This window comes from Eupeodes corollae, chromosome 1 (genome assembly GCF_945859685.1).
Source record: "Eupeodes corollae chromosome 1, idEupCoro1.1, whole genome shotgun sequence".
Taxonomy (NCBI): Eukaryota; Metazoa; Arthropoda; class Insecta; order Diptera; family Syrphidae; genus Eupeodes; species Eupeodes corollae.
The window spans coordinates 6,202,573-6,212,554 of record NC_079147.1 but is presented as its reverse complement, the minus strand read 5'-3'; the positions used below and the strand labels follow the sequence as shown (position 1 = coordinate 6,212,554).

General features: G+C 33.3%; 3 protein-coding genes across 3 annotated transcripts; 1 reads left to right on the top strand and 2 right to left on the bottom strand.

The window, feature by feature from the left end:
- Nucleotides 1–419: 419 nt before the first annotated feature.
- LOC129940970 (uncharacterized) lies at nt 420–1,541 on the bottom strand. The gene is made up of 2 exons (XM_056049503.1): nt 1,412–1,541; nt 420–1,347 (listed from the first exon to the last, which is right to left on the bottom strand). Exons 1-2 carry the CDS (start codon nt 1,454–1,456, stop codon nt 442–444), a joined length of 951 nt encoding a protein of 316 aa, XP_055905478.1. The 5' UTR covers nt 1,457–1,541; the 3' UTR covers nt 420–441.
- Nucleotides 1,542–3,977: 2,436 nt separating this feature from the next.
- LOC129940622 (uncharacterized) lies at nt 3,978–4,858 on the top strand. Its single transcript, XM_056049010.1, has 2 exons — nt 3,978–4,132; nt 4,195–4,858. The coding sequence occupies exons 1-2, from the start codon at nt 4,091–4,093 to the stop codon at nt 4,834–4,836; spliced, it is 684 nt and encodes a 227-aa protein (XP_055904985.1). The 5' UTR covers nt 3,978–4,090; the 3' UTR covers nt 4,837–4,858.
- On the bottom strand, nt 4,844–9,132 carry LOC129942443 (uncharacterized). Its single transcript, XM_056051370.1, has 2 exons — nt 9,046–9,132; nt 4,844–5,889 (listed from the first exon to the last, which is right to left on the bottom strand). Exons 1-2 carry the CDS (start codon nt 9,130–9,132, stop codon nt 4,921–4,923), a joined length of 1,056 nt encoding a protein of 351 aa, XP_055907345.1. The 3' UTR covers nt 4,844–4,920.
- Between the last annotated feature and the right edge of the window lie 850 nt (nt 9,133–9,982).

Genomic DNA, 9,982 nt, shown 5'->3' with positions numbered 1-9,982 from the left:
AGAATTGTAACACCATATGACGAAGAGGACGACGACGACTACCAAGATCCTTGCAACATATGTTGTTTGGAATCAAGTCATTGCATTGTAAAAGAAAGATAGTCCTTTGGCTTCTGCTCCTTTAATGCATTCGTGTTTTTATCTTATAACATTGAAAAAAATATATATACGTTTTAAAATTTTAAGAAGTATCTTCTTGATAGATGTCGCAAACTATTAGAAATCAAATTTTCACGGTAAAGGCTTTATTTTTCACTATTATGTATATTAAATATTGCAACATATAATATTTAGCTTTAAGACTTTGCTTGTAAGTGTTTTCAGACAAATTCAAAGATGTGCGTTTTAAAGATTCATAATAAACTCCAATAAGAATAAATATTAAAAACCATAAGTAAATATGCAAACTTGTCAAAATATGAGATAAACACGAATATTTTATTAGATTTCATTATTAAATGGCTTGGTCTGCTGTTGGTTGCACTTTACACCGACCTCTCTAACAAGATTGTTCAGCTTTTCAAGAACTACTTCGGTCAAGTGTTTATGACAAATAACAGTCGAGGAAGCAGCTTTGGAAACTTTCTCCGTTGCAACAGCGGTTAACATTTTCATCCCTTTTACATTCATCACAACTCGAGCGTTTATTTCAGCCAAATTATTTACAGTACAGAATGTTCCTACTGCAAAATTTTCTTGAATCTCACAGGAATCTGGCAAACTATCAATTTCTTCAGCAACATTTGAGATATCGGCTAAAATTTGTGTAGTTTGATTTTTATAGAAAACTCCAATAAGAGTTAAATTGTAGACACAAGTTTTGAGATTGCTATCAACTTGTGAGAGGATTGTATTAAAAGAATTGACAAACTGCTTGCCACATTCTTGGTTCTTCTTGATTTCAGTTTCTGCTTTGGATAGTGATTTGAAAATTTCGTTCATAGCATGAGACATTAAAATCTCGGCTTTTGTGTTGATTGTGTTTGAAGTTTCACTACTCAAAGCAGCCATTTCCATAAAAAGTTCTTCTGTAGCTAAAGCTGATGCGGAAACAACATTTCTGAGGCCCGATTCTACTGGTCCCATACTACTTGGAGCATGGTGTTCTTCAGTATGTTCATGACTATGATTATGGCCTTGAACATGACCATGAATTGTTTCAATAGTTATTGTTGATTCAAAAATACCTCCTTGAATGTTTTCTTCAGGTCTTGTAGCTTCTAAGGTTTCATTTGAATTTAAAGCTAACAAAGATCCATTATTCGAGTTGGACTCGAATTGTTCTTGGACCTCGTTAAATTTTAATAAATCAATAGATGACTCCGGATGAAAAGGTGTACCTTTGACCTTGGAAATATTAAAAAGTTACGAACAATTGTTACGAACAGATATAAAAATTATTTAAACTTACGAACAAAATTCCGTAAAGTACACAAAATAAGACTTTCATTTGCATTGTCACTTTTATATTGTCTTTTTTTTGAACTATAGTTAATGAGTTAAGTTTTCTTCCCTTTTATAAGAAATTTGATAGAAAGATAACAGAAATATCAAACGATTTGAAGATAATAAGTTAAAGATATTATTTGTTTTATCGCGTTTATTTTTTTTTTTTTTTTTTTAACTTGAAACTTGAAAAACAAAAATGATGTGTTATGATATATTTTGGTAATGAAAAATTCATGTTTACATTGCTTACATTATAGCCCATCCTTCACTAGTTTTGAGTTCAAGGTTTTGATTAAAAAACATGTAAATATTCCTTGAGAACATGTTATGATGAAGCGCATCTTAAAGAGGATACTTTTAAACATTTGACATAAATACATAATGAGGAGAAAGTGCTCAATACACAAAATATTGCAATACTGGAACTTGTTATCATCACCACTGACATGCTGGGTTTTAAAAAGCCATCAACAACAAGAAACCCTTAGTTTGATGAGGAATGTCAGCCGGAGAATGCAGCCAAAAAATAGGCATACAAAGAAGGACGAGAGCTATTCACGAGCTCTATTAGAAGAAGAAGATTAAGGAACACCGAATTTTTAGAAGGTTAAAAGAGAGTATGAGAAAGGTGCGGTCGAAAATGTTGAGGGGTTTGAAAGTAGAAATTAAGTTCGAAAGTTTTATGAGCAGATAAAACGAAATTCACAAGTACATAAACCTTGAACCAAAGGCTGTGAAGATGAAAGTGGAAACATCATAGTGAAACTGCAATCAATGCTGAAGATATGGAAGGACCACTTCTTCAGACTGTATAACGGCGACGACGAACCGAATTCAGGCAAGATTAAAGCCAACAATCCCCTCTTCCCGACTTAGTAAAGATTGGCATATCTAAGCCTTACAAAGCTTCTGAAGCAGATGGCTTCAATACCGAACTCTTCAAAGCATAATAATTTGGTTAGGAGCATGGACCAACTTTTCTACAAGATATTGTCGGCACCAACTAAAGAGGAATCAGTCGATTTAACATCACTTACAACATCTTCTCAATCAAATCGACACCATCTCTTCATCGCTTTCACGGCTGCATGGGATAGTATCTACAGGGACGAACTATAGAGCCATGTCTTGTTTTGGCAAAGCTCTCTTTTCAACACTAGAATCACTTTCTTTTAAAAGTCTGTCCAATAACTAGCCTATGCTGTTGACATTGACATAATCCAAAGAACTCAGCGTGATGTCAATGGGGCTTTTGCGAGCATTTAAGGCAGATGCGTAAGTAAAAATGGGTTTAAAGGACCCACAACACCGACGTCTCATCTACCTTAGCTACCTAGGCTCCGCTATGAACGTAGAAAACAACATTAGCGCTGAGATCAAAAGCAGAATTACTCTTGCTAACAACTGATTCCTTAGGCAATTGAATAGTTAAACCTTCTCTCGAGGGACCAAAGTGTCCTTATATAAGACCCTCATCATCCGCGTCCTGCTATACAAAATCAAATGATGTTGTCTGGATTTTGTAAATCAGGCTTCATCATTCATGAAACGGTTTGGCATTGCAATAGATTGTTACTTTGAATTGAGTGACATGCTCGTTTAAGACTATCAACCCCCTTTTTTGGAGTAGTATGAGGCCTAAATTTCTGAGTTCTGTTCAGCATTAGAACCAACAACAACCATTTTATCCTAGACAAAGTGATTGTCTTCAGAACTGTTTGTGTAAAGCTTATGCGTAGTACCATGATGGTTAATGCGTTGGACTGTTATGCCAGAGGTCTTGGGTTCAATCTCTGCCTGTGCCGTCTAAAGTTTTTTCACGGGTACTGCCTCTTGCGAGGAATTGACAAATCCTCCAAGAATAATTCTTATCTTGAAAGTGCTTACTCAAATTAGCCGTTCGGATTCGGCAAAAAACTGTCGGTCCCCTCCATCCCTGATAATAGTACTCGCACACAAACCCTAGTTTTTAACGGACTGTTACGCGGCCTAATTTATTTATTCTTACGTGTTAGTCAATTTTTGGTTAAGAAGACACATGTTTTTAGTGTTTGTCCTAAAACCTAAAGAATATTATAATCTATTTCAACAATTATTATTTGTAATTTGAACAACTTAATTAAATTAAAGCATGGAATTGAATAAAAGTACATAAAAGAATGGAATGTCATAATCGCATTACGTAAAACAAAGTTGTTCGTCTTTTTGAAAATATAGAAAGATTTATTATTTTGAGCTTTTGGAAGATTTTTACCATAAAATGTGCAGTATCGTAACAGCGCATTTGATTTTTATGCATTTCTAAAGACCATTCAATTCAAAATCGGCATTCTGAATCATTGACTTTATAGAAAAACAATATCAACAAAAATATCCAAAAATCAAGGTAATGTATCATTATGATTAAATTAGTTCTTTTGAATCATCACACCCTAAACAAAACTCTTATCAGTCATGTCTTACAACGATTCCCTTTTATCTTGCTAGCGATCAAAGCACTCATTGTTTTTCTTTTCATTTCTTGAAGGAGATAATAATCCAATTTTGAAAAAAACAGTCACCCATAAGCATATATAAAGGTAACGATATTTATTTTTGATCAAGTTTTATTTAATTGACGACCAAATTACCAAAAATAAATATGAAAGTTTTCTGCACTTCTGCAATTATTTGTTCTCTTCTTGTAAGTTTTTATTATTAAATTCTTAAAAAGTTTTAACAATAAAATATTCTCAAAACAACAAGATTTTAGTTGAGTGCCACCTCGAATCTAAGCACAACCCAAATGGACCCGTCTATGACGGCCTTTACTCTGTGCTCGAGGAGGCAGCAAAACACACCCAAATGTTCGCCAACGATCTAACACACCGAATGAATCAAACCTTTGTTGCAATCAAGGAAAAAGTTGAACAATGGAAGAACAATAACGCTTTTACCAAACAACTGGAATCCTTTCAAGCCGAAGGAAATCATTGCATCAAAGAAAATGAATTAGTTTTGGCTCAATTCACGAGAAACCTTGTTAAAACCTACGATTCGTGCTCTCAAGAAGTGAAACAACTTGTATCTGATAATCTGACATCTATGAAGGATTCAGTGTCATTAATTAAGAATGCTCCTCGTAAAGTTGAGGACATATCTTATGAATGCTTCTCCCAGAAGGAAATAGATTTAGCAGCAAGTTCACTCTGTGTGGTGACACGTATTGCTGAAATACAGTTTTTAACTGCGGAAGCCAATCTTTTAGTTGAGAAATTCATCAATCATGGATTGGAAGAAGTTGAAATGTATGCTGCAAAAACTTGCAAGGGGATCCAGGACCTCGACAAAGAGTTTGTAGAAGTTTATAATAAGATTCGTACTTGTATTAAAAATTACAAACAATAAATATAATTCATTTTTTATTGTATATGATATGCAAGTTATATCTAAACAAATATTTCCCGACATTCTTTCGAAACTTCCAGGGCCTTAAGTTGAGTCATCTACAAATTTGATACATGTGTTGAGATCAGTTAAGTATTCATTTAAGTTTTTGACTAAGTTCGAAATGGAAACTGTGGCGCATTCGTTTGTATTTGAGGCGATGATCGGTGCATCTGTCTTGACTTCTTCTATCGTTTCGATAGCTATTGAACTTGATTCTTGTATATCTTTGGATATTTTTCGGATGTTTACAAAAATGGTAATAATTTTTCCAAGCAATGAATGACGTTTTGTTAGTTTTCTATAAATATCAATCAACTCTTGAGTATTGCTTCGAATATCCTTAATAGCTGCTCTCACATCTTTTCGAAGACGGGTGATTGATGTTTGGGTATAGTTGTAACAAGACAAAATTTCGTGGTTTCCTTCTGTAAGTGTTGAATTTATCACTGGAATACTTGAATATGTGCAATACGCAGTTCTCCCTGCTCGTATTCCTAGAGCATAGACTTTTTGTACCATTTTGTAAATAAATTTGACCATTTTTATTTTGTTAATCGATATACGTCTTATTTGGTCTTCGGTTTCATTGCAAAGGTCGATAAGATTATGAATTGTTTGATAGGCTTCATCTATTTGTTCTTGAAAAATATCCTGAATATCATTTGCTTCATTTAAAGAAAGCACTCCTGACAGAGAGTCGTTTAAATTCTTGATACTTGGAAGACTATCGTTAGAACTGAATTTAGATTCTTCACTATCATTTGAAAATTCTGGTTGAATTGAAAGTAAGAGATTGTTCAATTCTATAAATGATTGATCATCATTTACACCACCGTCTATTTCAAAGCTTCTGCTAAGATCTTTGGAAGCAGAGATTTTGGTATATTGCAGTTGTAGAACATTAATTAGTGGCTTAAGAATTTCAAGTTCATGTTCGTTGAAGTTTTCAGCCTTTGCTTCTTCATAAAAATTAATCCTGCTGGAAGTCACACGTGGTATACTGAAAGATTGCTGAAATAAAAAGAAGTTGATAAAATTTAGTTTGAATTTAAAGTAATTATCAGTCTTGTGCTAAAGCAAAATAGCACGAAAAAGAAATTTTTCTACAAATGGTAGGAACATTGAATTTAAAAATTGTTAAATATGTTGGGTTAAGAATAGAAAGAAGAGAAAATATATTTTCGTTTATTTTGCTGATAAAAATAGTAATTCCGAAAGAAAAATTTTGTTTGAAAAAGATATTTTAAAGAATCATTCATTCATTTCATTTCACACATCATTTCCAGGCACAGCTTCTTTGTTCAAATTTTTAAAAAAGACATACAATATTCTTAGCTGCTAATTGGAATCTGAATAGGATGCATGTTTCAAATAATATCGATACACAAAATTTAGCGCTAAATAAAATTAATCAAACTTATCAAATTAAAATTTATTTACAAAACTTTGTCGACATTATTAATGATGAAGTTGATAAATCTGTTTCTCAAAGAACATTTACGAACAACTCAGAAACTACTTAACCCATCAATATTTTGGTTCCCATGCTTTTGAGAAGTTAGAAGATGTTGGATAAGATACAGACAGATCTGTTATAATGATATGGTTTTAAAACTGAATTTGCTTGGAAATTAAATTCCACATAATGTAATATCATGTAGTGCCAAAACAAAAACTAAAATTTGGCTTTCGAATGGGAAATAGCACAAATTGTTAAATTAAAAAATCATATAAAACAAGACTCGGACTCGAAAATGTCTACAGACATTGTTTTTGCATGAAGCATTTTGTTGTGTTTATTAGAAATCGTAATAATAGTTCAGAATATTTGGATATTCCTTTTGGTGCCGTTCGAGGATCAGTTTTGGGTCCTATCTTCTTCAGTATTTTTGTGTCACATTTTAGGGTCACATGTCCCAATACACATTGAGTAAAGTTGGCAGATGATACTGCAATATACTGTATAACTATAAACCCTGTAAATATTATGTATTCATTGCGAGCATCACTTAAAGATATTACAACATCAACTTAAGTTTTAAGACACCAATAATATACAGTGTTTAGGTAATTAGTTAGTTAAAAAAACTTTTATTGAAAAATGGTTTTAAAATTAGCAATTATCAAACTATTCCTCTTCCTCATTAAAACTTCTATACGCGATATGGCTGCACTTCTCTATTATTGTTTTAAAATTGCCTTTTAAATTTGAAAGGCTTATACCGGGTAAAAATTCGATAATTTCACCTAAGCTAAGAGCCAACTCCTCCCACTTTTTGACTAGATTACCTCTGGATGACAAAATCTTTTTAAGTACTTATCTAGACAATCTTTCTTCGTTCATTTAAATCACCTTAATAATGTAGTCAAAATGCAGCTTTAAGGTCCTTAAGAACAATGGAGGTTGAGTTGTTTCCAAATGTAGCATATAAATTGGAGTGCAAATTGGTAGCCGAAAAATGCGCTTAAAGAAATACTTGAGGAACCTTTCCACCTCCTCGTATTGGCAATAGCATTATGCATTAAGCATTATAGAAGCTGCTGTCGAATGAAAAATGTTCAGCTTTGAACTATGCTCGACACCTTTATTATCGATGCAACGTTCCCACACAGAAGTAACTGCTCTTTTGGATTCCACTAGCTTGGACACAAAATGTTTTTTTTATGTTGAGGTTATAAGTTATTAAAACCTTTAAGTATTTGTACTCTCGAAAATTCGCCTTTTTACATACACTTTTCATTATTTGCATATCTTATTCCTCCGCCTGAAATATCATAATTTAAGACTTCTGTAAATTAACTGACAGATTTCAATTTGTACAGTATGTCTCCATACGCTGCATCCCTTCCACCGATTCAGATAAAAAAAAAACTATATCATCCGCAAATATCAGTGGATTCCTTCTCCGACCTCCCCCAAGATATCATTAATAAACAAAACAAATAATAGTGTGTTCAACACACAGCCTTGTTTAACTCCCACTTCTTGAAAAGGGTAACGACTTTACTTGATACTTAAAGCTTATAAAGATTATAAAAAAGCGCTTTATGCGCGATTGAATCAAACGCAGCTCAAAAATCAACAAAAAAGGCGTTAAGTTTTTGTTTCCTTCTGTTGAAGTCCTCTGCAATGTTTATCAAACTGAATATTGTCGAATAGCTCTTTCTAAATACTGCTTGAAACGCACTAAGAATTTCCTTTTCCTCGGTCCAATTTGTAAGCCTATTAAAAATTAGAGTACTGAAAAGCTTTACGGAATAATTCAAGAAGGAGATGCCCCTATAATTTTTCAGTATGTACATCATAAGACCCTTTTTTTGTGTAAGCGGTATATTATTGACCTCGCGAAGCTTTAAGAGACGTCTGCGCTTTCAAAAGTCCTGTTCAACTCCTCTGTCAATAGGTACGGATAAGAATTCTATGGAACAGTTCTTAAAAAAACTCTACTGAAATTCAGTGTTCACCTTACCCATTTTGGCATTTTCAATTAAATTTTTTAGCTCAATAGTCGAGAATGGTGCATCAAGAAATTCATCTTTGAAATACGGAACTGCGTACTGTGGAAGCGGTGCAAGTTGCGGCGCATTGAGTATTTCGTGAAATGAATACGGAGTTCAGTCGCTTTCAGTGATGCAGCAATTAAATTGGTTCTTCCGTTGATAGATTTGGCGGCTTTCCAAAATTCTGGGAATGACTTTGTCGTATTTAAAACGTTAATGTTTTGAAGCTCCAGGCTTTTTCTTTTTTCAAAACAGAGTTGTTTAAATTTTGTATTGCCATCTGCATACATTATTTTGAAAAAAGATGTGTTGAATTTCCTCAGCAGCTTTAAGAAAGCGAACGATTTTATCTTGCTTTTAAACACTCAATGTCAAACCATTAATGCCTAAAAATATTTTAAACCTTAACTTCCACTCCTGCTGGGGCAGCTTTAACTATCATTTGAGTGAGGTCCTTTAGTTGTAATTGGTTATGCAACATATGTGATGCAAGTTCCGAATTTATATTATTACGATAAATGTTAGAAATCTATCTTTCCATCTCAGCTTTGGAAGCAGCCTCAGTTGTTTTGTGTTGGTTGTATTTTCGGTACCAGAGACTATACAAGACACTTCCAAAAGCATGCGGTCCGAAAAAGTGTGTTCAGCTATACTAAAATCACTGACAATTGTATTCCATTTGCCGGACAGAAAGCGATAGTCTATTGCTAAACAGTAGACACGATGTTCCAAGAATAAATGTATACTCGCCATTTTGATCACCATTGCAGCTTCCGTTAAGCATCCTTGCATGCAGCAAATCGGCTTTTTCCAATATTTTAGCGCCTTTCGTATCACTTATTTCATCTTTAGATCTGCGATAGTGGTTGAAGATTGTTGACGCAGTTCCACTAATAAAACTATTTTGCGACTGACCTACCCTAGCATTAAAATTTCCAATCAGAACTACATTCATTAAACCTAAAGTTTGTAGGGTTTCGCAGTCTGTTATAATCTCGCATCCAGTGTGAACAGTTCAGATAAATGGGTATAATTTGGACCACCGAACCAGCTCCAATACTTCCATTGCGATATCCCCATAATCCTCCACCACTTCCTTTCCCAAATGCGTTTGACTTTACTGCTGCAATCCAACTTAATTCATAATTCTTAAATATATCTTTAAATTTATAATTTTCCTCATCTAATACATGTGTTTCAAAAAGCATAAATATATCTTTTTACATAGTTTAAAAAAAATCATAACAAAAAATTTATTTTCATACAGTGGTTATAATAATATAAGTTTTCTAACACCAATAATATACAGTGGGAAAGCCAATGTAATTATTTGATGTTACCTTTTCAAAATAATGCTACAGTTACTCTTAGCAAAATCAATTTGTATATTAGAATACTATACCCATTTTTCAGTCGAGATTCAAAGCTAAGAACAGAGAACAAACTTATTTTATATACTAAGACAATTTTTCAACCTACATATATTATTGTATGGTGTTCCTGTCTGGTACGATTTTCACAAACAAATTTTACAAATAATACAAAATAAAGTAGGATAGTTGTAGTTGTGGGACTTTCGACGGTGTGGCACATTTGACTTTCG